We start from the raw sequence: 17,312 nt of genomic DNA, 5'->3' as shown, positions 1-17,312 counted from the left end.
CTATCCATATTTTCAACTGATCTATATCAGTATCCTTTGACAACCACTTTCACTATACACACTCCACCAATTATTTTGCATAATTTGTAAACTTACTAATCTGTCAAAGTACACGTCTGAAAATATCCTTCATTCATATCACAAACAGAGGAACCAGCACTGATACCTGTGGAACTGCACTGGTTGCAAACCTCCAGTCAAAATAACTATCATCACTGAACAAGACAATCTTGAGTCCAGTCTACTGAGATACTGTGAATCCTATGCATTTTGATTTTCTGGATCAGCCGGCCACGAGGGATATCAATTGTTCTACTAAAGTCCATGTAGACAACATCCACCACCCTACCTTCATCAATCATGGTCACCATCTTAAAATAAAAATTCAGTCAAGTTAGTATGGTACAACCTGCCATGAACATAGCAATGCTGTCTATCCCTGCTTTTCCATATGTGAGTAAATCATACCCGGAAGAATCTTCTCCAATACCTTCCCTACCACTGAAGTATACCTAAGGACAACTCCCTAGATTTTCCATGTTGGCCTTCTTAAATAAAGTAACAACTTTTACCACTTTCCATTCGTTTGGGACCTCTCCTGCAGCTAGAGAAAATGCAGTTATCCATCAAGGCCCCAGTAATATTCTGTTTTTTCTCACAGAGAGTGGTGAGTGTGAAATTATCTGGATGCTTTCAAGAGAGAGCTAGATAGGGCTCTTAAAAATAGTGGAGTCAAGGGTTATGGGGGAAAAGGCAGGAATGGGGTACTGATTGGGGATGATCAGCCATGATCACATTGAATGGTGGTGCTGGCTCGAAGTGCCGACTGGCCTACTCCTGCACCTATTGTCTATTGTTGCACCTCTCAACCTGGGATTGATCCTAAAGTGACCTGGGGGACTTGCATCTTAATGTTCTCCTGTAGACATGACTCAAACTCCCCATTGATCTCAACATGCCCATAATTATTAATATACTGCACACCAGAGGTCAGCAACCTTGTTCTGCATAGGGGCTAGGATGCATGTCTGTGAGCAGACGGCAGACCACATCTATCACGTGTACACATGGATCCCCCCCCCCCCCCCCCCCCATGGATGGCAGGGATCAAATCACATGTTCACATAGATCGCGCCCCTTCGAGGCTGCCACCTGGAGCACTGGCCCCCTGTTACGGGTGCTCACGAACATGGAGTACCTACGGACCATTGCCTTGGCTCTGTCCTGAAGGCTCAAATACTCATACTCGCTCGTCCCTGGCTTATTGACAACCCCGATCCCGACAGTGAAGCCCAGACACAGAAGGTACGCGACCGTGCAGGCGGCTTTGCGCAGTTTGCAGTACAGCGAGAACTCTGTGCTTGACGCGTCCTTGCGTCACCGTGCCTGGGCGCCATGGCCTCCGTCCCGGGAGGCACCTGAGATGAAGGAAGTCTGCAGGCCGGATGATTACAGAAAAAAAAATACGCCTGCGGGCCAGATGATTTTGGTTTACGGGCCGGGCCGCATTCGACCCGGGGACATAGGTTGCCGACTCCTGCCCTACACTGATCTTGCTAACCTCTGTGCCCTTGGTGAATACTGCTGCAAAGTATTTGTTTATTACCTCGCCTCTTTTCTCTGACTCCAGTCATAAATTTCCTCCTTTATCTCAACAACCTAGTGCTGCTGCCAGTACAATTGGGGTTTATGGCTAAGTTAAACTATTGAGTACAGGATGGTGCCTAAAATGTCCTCTTGTGGACTGACCCTCTTCTACTATCTTACACGTTGCACTTATATGATTGTGCCTAATGCCTTTGGATTTTTTCACTGTACTTAGGTACACATGACATGGAACCATTGAACTATCCTATCCCCCTCCTTCCTAACTAATTCTTTTTGCTTTAGTTGTATTGCCTTTGGATTTTCTGAACGACTGATTTCTTTTGGACATCCTAAACCTTGTTTGCTTTCTTGCTTTTGTTTTTCATTAAGGGGCATTTGTAACTTCCTAAACCTTCATTCAAGGTTCCTTTTCAACCTTGTACCATCTCCCTTCATTTTTTCTCCCCCTCGAACCTGGTACACACTGTCTTGAATTCTGATAAACAGATCTTTAGATAACTCCCACATGTCACAAGTCGATTTGACCACTAACAACTGCTCCTAATCTACTCTTTCTAGTTAGCATTTTCCCCTGAGGTCCAGAATTATCCTTATTCATCCTAACTATCTTAAAATGTAAGGAGTTGTGAGCGTTCTTCCTTAAATGCTTTCCTACTGAAAGTTGGATTGCCTGGCCAGGCTTATTTCCCAAAACAAGGTCCAGTATGGCTCGCCCTAATTGGACTATCTGCTAGTTGGACGGACGTGTGCTTACGAAGGGTTTAGAAGGATGTGGGACTTGCCCAGAATTCTAATTTGGTTGGCATCAAGTTGAAGAGCCTGTTTCCATGTTGTAGTTCTGGCACAATGTTTCAAGAAACCCTTTTATGCATCCATCAAATTCTGCCCTGTCTAAGTCAATACTGATTAGATTGAAATTTCCCCACTACAACAACCCTGTTAGTTTTGCATCTTTCCATAATTTATCTATGTATCTGTTTCTTGTTCTTGCAGGGCTTACTGGGAGACCTGTAGTTCAATCCCATCAGCAAGATAGCACTTTTTAAATTTTTGAGGGTTGGTCCTTCACTTAACCCTCAGTTTCTAGCTTCAAGAGCTTAAGGCTGTGTCTTTGTTTCTGATTGCAACATCCATCATTTTCTATTTAAGACTTTCATTGTTCTTGGATGTTCACAATCTCCACTTGTGCCCTCCCTTTCCTATAGTCTCTCTGCTGCTTTGTTTTCCGGTTTTCATTAACATATCTCTTATCTTGGCTCCATGCTTCTGTATGGAAACCTTCCCAATATTTCTCCACTCTCCTCCCACCTGTTGCTGCATCAGCTGTATTTAATTTGACTTTGCCTTGCTCTGTATATTAGCACTTTCCCTTTAATTTTCTTTCTGGGTGCAGTCTGACTAATGGTCCATTAATAAATACATTGAGAATTCTGTAAAGGCTCATCACAGTATGCAAATCACGACCATATACATACAATCTTTAATCCCATAAGCATCTTGCATAAATTATTCCAGAGAAGCGCACTTGTAAAATATCAGTGCAATTTTTCAAAGCTGAGTGAAATCCAATTGTATCTTGACAATGGAAATATTCTTGAAAGAATCTCAAGCGACGATACAAAAAACCCACAAAGACATGACAAAAAAAAACCCTGGAGCAACAATGCAGGAGAGATAATACATAATTTAACTTCTGGACTTCTGCCATTTGAGTTGATCTATTTCTACTGTGGTCCAATCTGACAAATCCACCATTTTTTTTTGTGAACTCTTGCAGAACCTGGTTGAGAAACAGAGGCGGCTGGGACAGTTAGAGGTGGAAGCCAGGCAGTTCAAAGCTGACCTTGCAGTTGCTGAAATTGCAAATGGTACTTTACAAGGAAAGCTAAAGGAAGCAGATGCTGCAAATGAGGTACAAATTCATTTATTTGTTTCATAGAAACATAGAAAATAGGTGCGGGAGTAGGCCATTCGGCCCTTCGAGCCTGCACCGCCATTCAATATGATCATGGCTGATCATCCAACGCAGTATCCTGTACCTGCCATCTCTCCATACCCCCTGATCCCTTTAGCCACAAGGGCCACATCTAACTCCCTCTTAAATATTGCCAACGAACTGGCCTCAACTACCTTCTGTGGCAGAGAATTCCAGAAATTCATCACTCTCTGTGTGAAAAATGTTTTCCTCATCTCGGTCCTAAAAGATTTCCCCCTTATCCTTAAACTGTGACCCCTTGTTCTGGACTTCCCCAACATCGGGAACAATCTTCCTGCATCTAGCCTGTCCAACCCCTTAAGAATTTTGTAAGTTTCTATAAATTCCCCCCCTCAATCTTCTAAATTCTAGCGCGTACAAACAGAGTCTATCCAGTCTTTCTTCATATGAAAGTCCTGACATCCCAGGAATCAGTCTGGTGAACCTTCTCTGTACTCCCTCTATGGCAAGAATGTCTTTCCTCAGATTAGGAGACCAAAACTGTACACAATACTCCAGGCGTGGTCTCACCAAGACCCTGTACAACTGTAGTAGAACCTCCCTGCTCCTATACTCAAATCCTTTTGCTACGAATGCTAACATACCATTCGCCTTCTTCACTGCCTGCTGCACCTGCACGCCTACTTTTAATGACTGGTGTACCATGACACCCAGGTCTCGTTGCATCTCCCCTTTTCCTAATCGGCCACCATTCAGATAATAGTCTACTTTCCTGTTTTTGCCACCAAAGTGGATAACCTCACATTTATCCACATTATACTGCATCTGCCATGCATTTGCCCACTCACCCAGCCTATCCAAGTCACCTTGCAGCCTCCTAGCATCCTCCTCACAGCTAACACTGCCCCCCCGCTTCGTGCCATCCGCAAACTTGGAGATGTTGCATTCAATTCCCTCGTCCAAATCATTAATATATGTCGTAAATAGCTGGGGTCCCAGCACTGAGCCTTGCAGTACCCCACTAGTCACTGCCTGCCATTGTGAAAAGGACCCGTTTACTCCTACTCTTTGTTTCCTGTCTGCCAGCCAGTTCTCTATCCACATCAATACTGAACGCCCAATACCGTGTGCTTTAAGTTTGTATACTAATCTCTTATGTGGAACCTTGTCGAAAGCCTTCTGAAAGTCCAGATATAACACATCCACTGGTTCTCCCTTATCCACTCTACTAGTTACATCCTCGAAAAATTATTTAAGATTTGTCAGACATGATTTACCTTTCATAAATCCATGCTGACTTTGTCTAATGATTTCACCACTTTCCGAATGTGCTGCTATCCCATCTTTAATAACTGACTCTAGTAGTTTCCCCACTACCGATGTTAGATTAACTGGTCTGTAATTCCCCGTTTTCTCTCTCTCTCCCCTTTTTAAAAAGTGGGGTTACATTAGCTACCCTCCAATCCTCAGGAACTACTCCAGAATCTAAAGAGTTTTAAAAAATTATCACTAATGCATCCACTATTTCTGGGGCTACTTCCTTAAGTACTCTGGCCTATATGCAGCCTATGGGGATTTATCGGCCTTTAATCCATTCAATTTACCTAACACCACTTCCCGGCTAACCTGGATTTCACTCGGTTCCTCCATCTCATTTGACCCCCGGTCCCCTGTTATTTCTGGCAGATTATTTATGTCTTCCTTAGTGAAGACAGAACCAAAGTAGTTATTCAATTGGTCTGCCAAGTCCTTGTTCCCCATGATCAATTCACCAATTCAAAAGGATGCAAAAATGTTTTGGTTTTAAACGTGCTTTTGTTTTTTTATTCAAAGATACAGGATGGAAGCAAGCTCCTCACACCCCGAGTCCACTCAACCTGCTTGCACTAGTGCTATGTTATTCCCACTTTTGCATTCACTCCATGCACACGGAGGACAATTTTGAGGCAATTCACGTAGAAGCTCACACACTTTGGAATGTGGGGGGAAACTGGAGGAAAACTATGCAGTCACAGGGGGAATGTGCAAAGTCCACACAGATGGCACCAGAGATCCAGATCAAATCCTGTGGCACTATGAAGCAGCAGCTCTACTAGCTGCCCGCCTGTGCCACCCTAAGAATTTCTCCGTCTATGTCAGAAGAATTTTTGATTATGCAGAAATTCACTTTGAAAATCTAAATAAATATTAATTTCTGAGAGGAAAGCTGGTAGATCCTAATCCAATTTTCATCAGATTAATGTTGGTTTCCTGTTAATTATTATTTATTTTTTTAGGCTCTTCAAGGACAGGCTAATGAAAAGGTCAATGAGCTGGCTGCAGAGAAGCAGAATAGTTTGAAACGAGATAAAACCATTCAAGGACTGACTTTGGCTCTGAAGACTAAGGATAAAGAGGTCTGGGTTACTCTACTGTGAATAATTTATGCTGTAGTCTGGGTTTGCTAACTATATTTTAAATATTTTGCTTTATTTGCACTGTTTAAAATCAGATCAAGGAGCTTTACCAAGAAATTGAAGAGCGAGATAATGCACTGGCTAAAGCAAGAGACTCAATACATAAAGCACAGCTGCAGAAATTTCAGGTAAGTGGCAACCCTATTTAAGTCTGTTCAGGTGATCCTATTTTTTAGTTTAAGAACAATTTAATGTTGTGAATTTTTGGTCTTTAGGGAGCAGAAGAATATCAAAACCTCATGACTGCGAAAGAGACTGAGCTCGCAGAGCTCCATGCCGATCGCAATGGAAAAACAATGGAGGTCCAGAAGTTGCAAAGAGCATTGAGCCGTCGAGAGCAGGAGCTGAAAGATCTGACTGAGACAAAGGTTAAACTGGAAGAGGAGGTGGAAGAACTACAGCTACAGAAAAGAAAGAGTGACAAGACCATTAATGTTGGTGTCCATTCTGGAGCATTTTAAGTTATTTTTCACTGTCGCCATAACAAATGTAATGAGAATCCCCATATTTTCTGGGGGTTTTCCAAAGTCCCCAAGTGTGTCATGTACCAAATAATTATTTTGAAATCCTGTCCTTGTTGTATGAATATAGCCAGCTGCTTTGTCAGATGGTTTTTGTTATTGAGGGTTTAAAAAAAATTCCAATTGGATATGTATCCTGCAAAGTGAATATTATTTCAAATAATTTCTAATGGTTCCCCAAATTATCTGAAGTAATGTGTATATCAAACTCAATTCACGTAATGAGCTGCGTTACCTTTTTACATTAACTAGACTTACCTACTTTGCTGCATCTTCATATTTCAATTTATATTACTTTGTAATGTTTTAGCTTCATCTAAATTCAAATGAAACTTTACAAGTTGCCATAAAAACTAAAAGATTTTGAGGAGAGAATTGCACCTCCTCCATGCCATTCACACACTTGGAATATCCAGCAAGCTTTTCTGTCATGTAGGGAAAGGTGATAGATAATTTCAAATTAAGTAGATCTTATTGTCATATGCACAAGGATGGTGGAATATCTTGCTTGCAGCAGCATCACAGGCACGTGGGCTCTGACAAAACACAAAAACAAGTTGTATATAATTTACACAGTCATTCTACAAGTCTTGAACTTGCACACATCAGCTTGTGCAGGATATGTGCCTGGATGGTACTTCCAAAAGACGATTAAAATATTAGCCAGGATATGAGGAAAATAAGTTGGAAATGTTCCCAGTGATTATTCTTGCTTAGGGACTCGTCGTACCTAATTTTCCAAATCTCCTCTCCTGAAATCTTTAAGATACCAGAGTCTCATTCAATTTGTGAGCCTTGGCTGTGAATCTTTTTTGTAATTTAAAAAAAAAAATCCATTAATTCTTTTTAAGGTAGCACTAAATTCACGATATTTCAGTCTTTTTCTCAACATTCAGATTCAAGATTCAGATTCAACTTTAATTGACATTGTCAGTGTACAGTACAGAGACAATGAAATGTAATTAGCATCTCCCTGGAAGAGCGACATAGATTTATTTATTGAAATCGTATTCTATTTGCATGCATACAGTCATAGTGTTTTTCCTGTGGGAGGAGTGTCGGGGGGGGGGGGGGGGGGGTGATTGGCAGTCACCGAGGTACATCTGCTTCGCTATCTCCTTTAATGCTAGGGTTTCCTGAAAGTCTCGTTGATTCTGCCCATGTGTGTTCAACACTTCTGCAATATCCAGGACAAAACAATAGATGAGTAAGGACAAACAAACTCACAATTTTTAACCTGAAAAGGAATACAATAATAAAGCCCCCCTCACCTGTATCCACCTATCATTTACAAGACCGCTTTCTCCCCACTACCCCATCCCAACTACAATTGGACTGAAGAAGGGTTGCAACCCAAAACGTCGCCTATCCGTATCTTCCAGAGATGCTACCTAATCCACTGAGTTACTCCTGCATTTTGTGTCCTTTTTAAACTATGCATTAAAGCTTTGAACAAATTTTCTCCTTGTAAGCACTTGGATAATGTTCATATTTAAATAACTTCCAAAGACGCACATTAATGAGTGGATTACTGACATAATACCATCATTCCTCACTTAAAAGTGCGGCAGAAAAATGTGAGACTTTTTCCTTATTCTCATTCATCAAAACATGATAAAAATATTTTTCTGATCTCCATTATACATTGGAACACTCTTTATTTCAATGCCTAGGGAGAAAAGATTCTCATTCAACAATCTAAGTAGTCTAGCTTCAAATTTTATAATGAATCTAAATGAACAGCAATGTAAATTTTCTATTTTCACATTTAAGTTCATCCTTTTGCTAACAGCATATGGTTTTAGTTTTGTGTATCACAGTGCAAGAGTCCCTATTTTAATATTAGGTTTCAGAAATGTTTCTGTTATGACACTTCCTTTGTCTCAAAGTGTGTTTAAAAAAAAAAATAAAAAAAAAATGTTTGTCTCACTATCTGCAGGATATTCAAAACCACATTCAGAAATTGGGTGCTGAGTTGGCGGAGAAGGATCATGCCATGGAGCACCGGCGCCAGTCTCTGCTAACAGAGAACAAACAGAAGCTGCAAAGCCTGGAACTGGTTATTGAGCGGTTAACAGATGGCTTAAACAATAAGGATAGATTACTTCAGGTGTGGGGCAGCAAAGCTACTGTGAAAAAATAATCTAATTGGATAAAATTGGAACTGTCATGAAAGTTGTTTAATTAACTTTTTGTAAAAAAAACAATCTGAAGAATTGCTTGTGAATAATGTGTCAGTAATGGCCTTCACATCTTAAGCTATCAGTTGAATATATTACCAAGTTGTAAACTTGAGTCTTTACCTTTTGTTGGAATTGATTCATACCTGTCTATGTGAGCAGAACTGAAAAATACATTCCTGCCATTCTGCTCAATGATATCCAGCCAACTAGATAATACCATTAGCATTTTGATCAGAATGACCAATGAATAAAATGTTATAGGGGCCGAATGTGCAATGTTATTTTAAGAATGAGTAAATAAAATGGTATCAATATACATTTGGCCTCCATTAACTTTGTATACACTTTTGCCTTGTGGTCCCCATTGTGTGTGTAATTGAGAATCTCTTTTGCACCCTTGGGCCACTTTAAAAATTCTTACTTGCTTCACCACCCTCCCCTGCTGATAAATAGTTCATTCTAGGTTGCACTGCAGCAAGCCACATATGAAATTGTACATTGCACCTAACTTTGACCAAATCATAACTGGGGAAGATTGTAATAAGCTGCAGTGTGTAATTCATTGAGATAAACATCAGTTGCTATCTCTAATAAAGAGTTTAATACCTTAATTGACTCATTTACATGTGGCCAAGGTTTTGTCTTGCTCGTGGACATCACATTTTACACATGCATTAATTTTTCAAATGGGAGAGAAGTAAGCCGTGCAAAATTTAGTTAGTGTATCCATCTTCATATTCAAGTCTGTCAGTGGGGATTTGATCCTACAACCTTCACATCAATGCTTCTGCTACTTGAATGTCCCCAGTGTGAGATAACATAGACCCATTTTGGATGCAATCCTCGGAAACAAATTGACACTGCGACTAGCAGGGGTCAATAATTAAAAGCAAGTACAGCTGCTTTTTTTTTCCTTGTAGTTGCAAAATCTTAGTACTGATCACTTTTTTCCCCTCTTCCTTTCTCTCCACCCACACCAGGAATACACAGAGCTGCTAAAAGGAGTTCCACAAACAGGAGATCGGAGTCCTGGTGGAAAAGATGCTTTGATTGCTAAACTACGTGATCGTCTGAGGGAGAAAGATGGGGCTCTTGAGGTATTCCCTGCAGTGAATTCTATATCGGCGAATTCAACATTGATACCGTAAAAATAATATTTATCAGAATATATTGCAGCAATATACCATACTATATTCCTTGGTGCTCAGGATGCTGTGAGATGATCTTGTAGGGATGTATAAAACATTATAGGGATATATAAAATCGTGTGGGGAATGGATGGGGTGAATTTTCCACAGTAACTTTTTTTCCCTGGGTAGGATCCTCAAGAAGCAAAGGGCATAGGTTTAAGTTGAGGGGGAAAGATTTATTACGAACCCGAGAGACAGTTTTTTCACACAGAGGATGGTGGGTATGTGGAACTACTTACAGAAGAGAGGAAAGTATATAACAATACTAAACAGACCTTTTGAACAGGTACATGGATAGAAGGTGTTTATAGAGGACTATGGGGAAAATGGGACTTCTTGGTCGTCATGGATGAGTCGGGCTGAAGAATCCATTTCCATGGTTTGAATTCCAATTGAAACAGACTGGTTTTGCCATTTAAAACAAATTTCATTGGATGTCTGTGAAGTATTACTGAGACATCCAGACCAAGCGCTCCCTATCTCATTCTGGTGCATCTGGTATAAATTGGTCTTGCATTGCTAATTTAAGGAGAGGAACATTTCTTTTGCTGCTGGGATCCTGTGATGATGTGCCACCCCTGCAAGTGCTTGTGTGCTGAGGCTATCTGGAAGTATGCTGTAGTTCCATCACAGTATCTGCACTAAAATATTTTAATTTTGTTTCTGAATAAGTTTATTACTTTTTCACATTCACTTTTTTTCATTCACTGAACTTTTTTTAAATTCCTCTACCATTTAAAGCAAGCCATTGATCAAAAACATGCAGCTATTGATGAAAAGGAAAACGAGATTCAACAGCTACATCTAGCTTTGAGAGAAAAGGAACACAATTTTGATCGACTGAAGAGTCTGCTTGCCAGTCATGAAGAAACAATTAATGTAAGAATTTTTACTGAGGCTGAAAATATTGTCAGTACAAATAAGCTGCTTTGTCCATCAGCTTCAAAGCTGCCTGAAGCAACTTTCTCTGCTTTGTTGAAACGCATTATTTGTGATAAGAACCTTTATCGCTGTCATTTTTGGCGAGTATAAAAAATTTCATATTAGTGAAATTTAACATTTGTATGTAAAACAATCTGATGTTAGTCAGGAGAGGCAACAGCTCTACGTTGGTTTCAACAGAAACATTTAAAAGGACCTGAGTGGCAAGTTTTTCCACAGAAGATGGTGCGCACATAGAGCAAGCTGCCAGAGGGTACAGCTATGGTATTTAAAAAAAACACTTGGGTAGTGGATAGGAAAGATTTGGATAGATATGGGCTAGGCACAGGCAAGTGGCTAGCTTGGTTAGGCAACTTAGTTGGCGTGGACAGGAAACGCCACCAGGACTGTGTTTGTGCTATGTAGCTTTGTAATTGATGCAGAGATGTGGACACGCCTGAGTTGGGATGTACTTGCAGGATTAAACCCTGTGAGTACTCAAGGATGAAGGACAGGCTCAAGAAATGCTGAGACCGTCTACTATGGGCATCCACGTACTTTAGGCAAACATGTTAAAAATGGGTTTAAAACTATAATATACTCCAAAATTGTATTTAGTTACTCGTTATGTGATCTGACATGTGGGTGTCAGCTTAGACTATTGTAGCATTTATTTGAAAGTTTATTTTATAAAGAATAATGTTTTTTTAAGAATAAAGTGGGATTGGAATGTTTGTTAGTTTTTGAGGCCTGCTTTTTAAGAGCGATGGTTTAAGTCCTTGATAAGACATTTAATGTTTTGATGATCAGTATTGTGGTCAGTCCCTTCATCGTTTTCTCCAACCATAATGGTTGATTAGTTTATGACTACATTGACTTGATTCATATTCCCAAATCTGTAGTGTTTAGAGACAGCGTTGAAAAAGAGTGCTATTTTCTAAACAGATTCATGTTTCTTTTGTCATGACAAGTATAATTATACCAATAAAGCTTCTCCCTCAGATTAATCCATGAATTTTCCCTTCTTATTGAAGAGTCTGGATGGTACGATTAAAGAAAAAGACATAGAGCTGCAACATTTTGTAAATACGTGCAAAAGTTTGCAAAGATTGAAACAAGAGCTGGAAGACAGTCAACTGCAGGCACTCCGTGAAAAGGATGCTGTTATTTTACAGCTGCAGCAATCCCTTAAAGAAAAGGCTGACAGTTTGGAGGTAATTGATCTATAAATGAAAGTTGATCATGAGCATGGAAGAGGGGCATTGTGCAAGTTGAGTCTGTAAAGGCTCCACTGCGGGGCATTCCAGCTGGCCTGACTGCCCAGCCTTCTCTTCTGCACGCATAGAACTGTTTCTATTCTGTTAACCAGTTTCAGTATTGTGCTGCTTCCTTTTTCTGACCCAATTTTCTTTCCATGCTGCTGCAGCCTCTCTTGGATCGATTAAAAATTTCAGTGTGGAATTGTCCTTCAGCCTGCCAAGTCCACGATGACTAAGAAAGAACTGCAGATGCTGGTTAAAATCGAAGGTAGACTCAAAATGCTGGAGTAACTCAGCAGGACAGACAGCTGAGTTCTCTGGAGAGAAGGAATGGGCGACGTTTCGGGTCGGCCCAAAATGTCGCCTGTTCCTTCTCTCCAGAGATGCTGCCTGTCACGCTGAGTTACTCCCGCATTTTGTGTCTACCGATAAGTCCACAATGACCATCTATCATACTAGTTCTATGTTCTCCCACTTCTGCACCCACTCTCTACACTCTAGGGCAATTAATTAACCTACAAACCAGGACCTGGGAGGAAACTGCAGAATCCTGAGGCAACCTTTGCAATCACAGGGAGAGCATGCAAGCTCCTTATCGACAGTCAGGATCAAACCTTGCTCTGAGCTTGTAGCACTACCAGCTGTGCCACTGTGCTGCTCTTTTATTGCACCCATTTTGAACTTAATTCAAACTTTATATGGCACCTTTTCAAATGCCTTTTGAAATTCCCCATACTGCAAAATTTGTATTTCTCCCCATAAAACTTATTTTACTTCAAAAAAAAAAAACCTCATGATTGACAAATTGTAATAAATCCATGTTGGCTTTCTCGAATCAATCCAAACCTTTTCAAGTGACAACTAATTTTATCCCTGTTTTACTGTTTCTGGAACTTCCACCACTGTGGACGTTGAGCTGACCTCAGTCTGTGGTTACTGAGTTTATCGCTGAAGCCTTTTTCGAACAAAGATTGAACATCTGCAGTTTTCCAGTGCTTAGTCACCACTTCCTGAACTGAAGACGTTTTTTGAAAATTATGAGCAATTCATCACAATTTCCTCCTTCCTCCCCTCAGCAGCCTAGAATGTTATCCAAACTGAAGCGGATGATTGATCCATTTTATGGACAGCTGGCTTTTTTAGTACCTATGAATCAAATTTTAGCACCATTATCAAGAAACTAATATCAAGTACTAATTTAGCATTTCAGACGCAGCCGTTGACTTGGAGTAGATTGTTTTTCCTTTTTACCTAATTTCTCATCAGCTCCACTGCTCTGACAGCCCACATCCTGTTCATATGACAGGAATACTTGTAGCTTCTCTTTTCTGTTTGCTGCTGGGTTTTACATGCCCTCTACCACCTATTTCCTTTTTTCAACTTCCTCTCTTATGTTTCCTGCAACATTTGCTCCTCTTTTTAAAAGCAAAGACAATCTATTCCAGTTACAGTCTTTCCTGCCATGCTTTGATATTAATTTACCCAGAGTAGATAATTACTCGTCCTTTAAAATTCTTTCTTCTCCATTTGGCTGTTTTTTTACTCATTTTAGATAATATCCTTTTCCATGAATGTATTTTATTTTCTCCCTGTGGTCTGCCTTTTTAGGCAGTGCTCTTTGGGCTTGAAAAGTGTGTTAAGAAAGTCATAGGCTTGTACAGCACAGAAAAATTACCTTTGCCTATGTCCTATAGTTCTTGATCCCCTATCTTGGGAAAAAAAAGACTGCATTTACCCTGCATCTATTCTCCTCATCATTTTATGCATCTCTATGAGATCACCCCCTCAGCCTCCTGCACTCTAAGGAATAAAGTCCTAACCTCTCAATCTCTCCCTATAGCTCAGGCCATCAACAGCCTCAACTCCTGGCACATCCTCGTAAATGTTCTCTGCACTCTCAAGCTTTATGGTATCTTTCCTAGAGCTGGAAACTGCATACAATATTCAAAGTCGTCCTCGCCAGAATCTTGTACAAGTAACTGTGGTGTAATGTCCTAACTTCTATATTCATTTCCCTGACTGTTGAAGGCCATCATGTCAAAAGCTGCTTTTACCACCTTTATACCTGGGATGCCACTTTCAGGAAGCTATGTATTTGTACTCCCAAATACATTTAACCTGCACTGGTCCCATTTCCCCAGGAAAGTGAAGTCCTCTTCTCGCATCTTCTCTCCAGCTATGCATTTAACTGTGCAATTCCATTGAAGATCCATGAAATGGGGAAGTTGAAAAATGCAGGTCCTGCCTGCATGATGAAATGAAAATGAATGATATGACTAATTATAACTTGGCTGTCCATGCTGCTACATTTTACTTTGAAAATGCTGTAACCAGATCTTATCAGTAAATCTTTTTTTAAATGAGAATTTCTTTGTAATTGGGCCTTTCCCTGCTTTGATCTCTCAGTAATTCTGAAAATGTGCTTTATGCATCATCTTCAAGAAAATGTCCACCTGCCTGTCCATATAAACCTCTCACTGGTAACTTTGTGAATGCAACAAATTCTATTCTACTAATGTTAATTCAGAGATCAATATTCCTCGGGCCATTGGGGTAAATCCCTGCTCTGAAATAATAATAGTGTAGTGAATGTGTGCTCTTAAAGTGGAGTGTCTTGGTTTAATGCCACTTCTGCCAGCAATATGGGCCTCCCCGCATTTTCAGCATCATCTTCCCCCTGCACTGACAGTGTCACCTCGCTCTCAGTATCACCTAGATTTTAGCACTCAGATTGCTTCTACATGTAGACTTGTATCTACGACCTGTGAACTTGAGATACAAAAGTGCTACTTGCTGCTACAATTGGCATAAATCCAATGTTCTCCAGTGTTTTGGTGCAGTGCAAAAACATAATTTTCAAACAGCTATTCATTATTGGAAGATAATGTACTATCACAGTTGCATTAATTATTTGTTCTGATTTGAAGGAGACGGGCAGTTGATAGAGTTCTGGCTTGATCTTTATCCCCTTGTTTTTATTTCCAAATTCAGGAGATGACAAACACGCTGCTGAGCCAGTCTCACTGTGGCACCAAGGACCTGGCTGAACATTTGAATCAGCGTTTAAAGGTACAGGAGAAAATGCTGGAGAACGCTTGGGCAGAGAGGAAGAAGCTGAGCTCAGAGCATGAAAAGGAGATTGAGGAACTCTTGGACACAATTAACAGCAAGGATCAGCTCCTCAGGGTATGTGGCTCAGAAGATGTAAAATAGAATTAAAGGCTTAATTGCTGAATACTTTTATAAGGGTTTTTATATAATGCCTTTAATTATCAATGCTTTTTGGTGGTTTCATAAATATTGTGCTTTTTGATGTCACTTTTTGTGTTGCTGTAAAACTATTTTGTTCTTTGGCATGTGTTGTCGGCAGGATAATTATATCTGCCAGGTGTTTTATAACAAGGTAATGAATAGAGCCAGGATTTTGCCATAAATGCCAAGTGCCTTTTCATGCCTTTTTTTGATGATTTCAGGAAGATAATGCCTTTTTCACGATCGAGTGCCTAAATCAGCCTTTTTTGCCGTTTGATCGTAACTTACAAGAAAATTTACACCACCGGGGCAAAACCTGGGTGTAAGTGGGTGTTAAGTGGTGATTGAAGAGAGGTGCGTGGGAAAGGGGCAGTCTTTGCAAACTGGAGTCATGCTTTAAGTTGGTGTGAAGTGGTGATTGGGGGAGGAGTAGGTGAAGGGTCCAGTCTTTTCAAACAATAATCAAGCTGTGAGTAGGTGTGAAGTGTTGGTTGGGGTTACCAGGGTTAAGCTTCTGTTTATCGAAACTGCAGTTGAACTCGTTCGGGTCGTTGGTCAGCTGACGATTGTCCAAGGAGCGGGTGTTTCCCTCTTGTAGCTTGTGATTTCTTGCAAACCCTTCCACAGTGAAGAAGAGTCATTTGCTGAGAACTTGTTCCTCAACTTCTCAGAGTACCTTTCCTTGGCAGCTCTTATTCCTCTTCTTAGCTTGTACTTGGCCTGCCTGTAGAGGTCTGCATCCCCGCTCCTGTAGGATCTACCCCAGCACAAGTGTCAAAAATGCCTAAAGTCAAGTGAACACCTTGTAAAAAAAACTGAACGATTTGGTGAGAGTGTATGGAAGTGATATATTCTTGTTCTTGTTACCTGAAGGATGTTTATGGCATGGGATAATTAAACTAAACATCTGTCTGTACTTTGTAATTAAAGTTCCTGGCGATAAGACATACAAGGAGAATGTGAGAGGGTGATTTTAGCTAACAGTAAGTGACTGTGATGGATTTTACAGACATTATTTATGCATAACTATACATCATCACTTGGTGCACTTTATGACAGACGATTATAGGGAAATGTTGCTTTAGTTTCTATCTCATTTGCTCTTGGATGCTTTCTGAGTAAAGAACTTTGCGTGCTATTCAATAACTGCAGTGAGTATTATGACTTTCAAGTATTTATGAGCTTTCAAGTTGTTGACTTTTGCAGTGTTGTCAATAAATATTCTTCAAAATTGCAACCTATTGCTGTTTTCCTAGAATTTGATTACTGAGCATTTATAATTTTATACATTTATTTTTAGGAGGCTTCGGAGTGTTCTAATAGCCGTTTGTCTAAACTCAGTCAAGAGATTGAAGGGTTAAATCGTCAAAATGTTGAGAAAGAGAAACCCGCTTCAGTGTTGGCGAAACACGACCCCATGGTAAACCAAGATCTGACACTACAAATGGTGCAGCTTAAAGCTGCTTCGGATGAAAAAGACAAGATCATTCATGTGGGTATTGCTGAAACTGTACAAGTTCTTGCACATTGGAATGCTTTATATTTGTGCCCTCATTAGTGTTGTAACAAGTATTGATCTCGCTGATAAGCAACTATAGTGTGACAATCTAATTTTGTTCAGGATCAAATTAATTCTATTAAAGTCAGAAGCCAATTAATAAATTTGGTTGTTTTGGTTTCAAAATTGGGACTTATTTTTTTTTTTTAAAAAGCCTTTATGTGTCATTCAAAATGTGTCATTTATTTTGTAAAGGCAAGAAGAGGTTCGAGCACTTCTGAAACGTCAGGGTAAAGTAGAATCACAGTGTAGCCATGGCTCTGCAGTTTATTGCGGGAGCACTCCAGGGTTGCATGGAATTGTGATGGCCTCTGTCCTTATCATAGGTCGTAGGTCATAAGTGAAGGGACCAGAACTAAGCCATTCGACCCTCAAGTCTACTCTGCCATTCAATCGTGGCAGATCTATCGCTCCCTCCTAACCTCATT

General features: G+C 40.2%; 2 protein-coding genes across 4 annotated transcripts in view; both read left to right on the top strand.

Annotated features, from left to right (window-relative positions):
• Nucleotides 1-17,312, top strand: part of rpl28 (ribosomal protein L28) — an 87,800-nt gene that overhangs the window by 1,169 nt on the left and 69,319 nt on the right. The window lies entirely within an intron of this gene.
• Nucleotides 1-17,312, top strand: part of LOC129711899 (myomegalin-like) — a 102,339-nt gene that overhangs the window by 30,469 nt on the left and 54,558 nt on the right. For all 3 annotated transcript variants that reach the window (XM_055659901.1, XM_055659903.1, XM_055659900.1), the window contains exons 10-19: nt 3,386-3,520; nt 5,821-5,940; nt 6,036-6,128; nt 6,216-6,434; nt 8,461-8,631; nt 9,685-9,801; nt 10,636-10,773; nt 11,850-12,029; nt 15,066-15,260; nt 16,627-16,818. In XM_055659901.1, the coding sequence (XP_055515876.1) occupies nt 3,386-3,520; nt 5,821-5,940; nt 6,036-6,128; nt 6,216-6,434; nt 8,461-8,631; nt 9,685-9,801; nt 10,636-10,773; nt 11,850-12,029; nt 15,066-15,260; nt 16,627-16,818 (1,560 nt within the window). The remainder of the gene's footprint in view (nt 1-3,385; nt 3,521-5,820; nt 5,941-6,035; nt 6,129-6,215; nt 6,435-8,460; nt 8,632-9,684; nt 9,802-10,635; nt 10,774-11,849; nt 12,030-15,065; nt 15,261-16,626; nt 16,819-17,312) is intronic.

This window comes from Leucoraja erinacea, chromosome 31 (genome assembly GCF_028641065.1).
Source record: "Leucoraja erinacea ecotype New England chromosome 31, Leri_hhj_1, whole genome shotgun sequence".
Taxonomy (NCBI): Eukaryota; Metazoa; Chordata; class Chondrichthyes; order Rajiformes; family Rajidae; genus Leucoraja; species Leucoraja erinaceus.
Note: the sequence above shows the minus strand (reverse complement) of the source record. Positions and strands in the feature narration are given on the sequence as shown.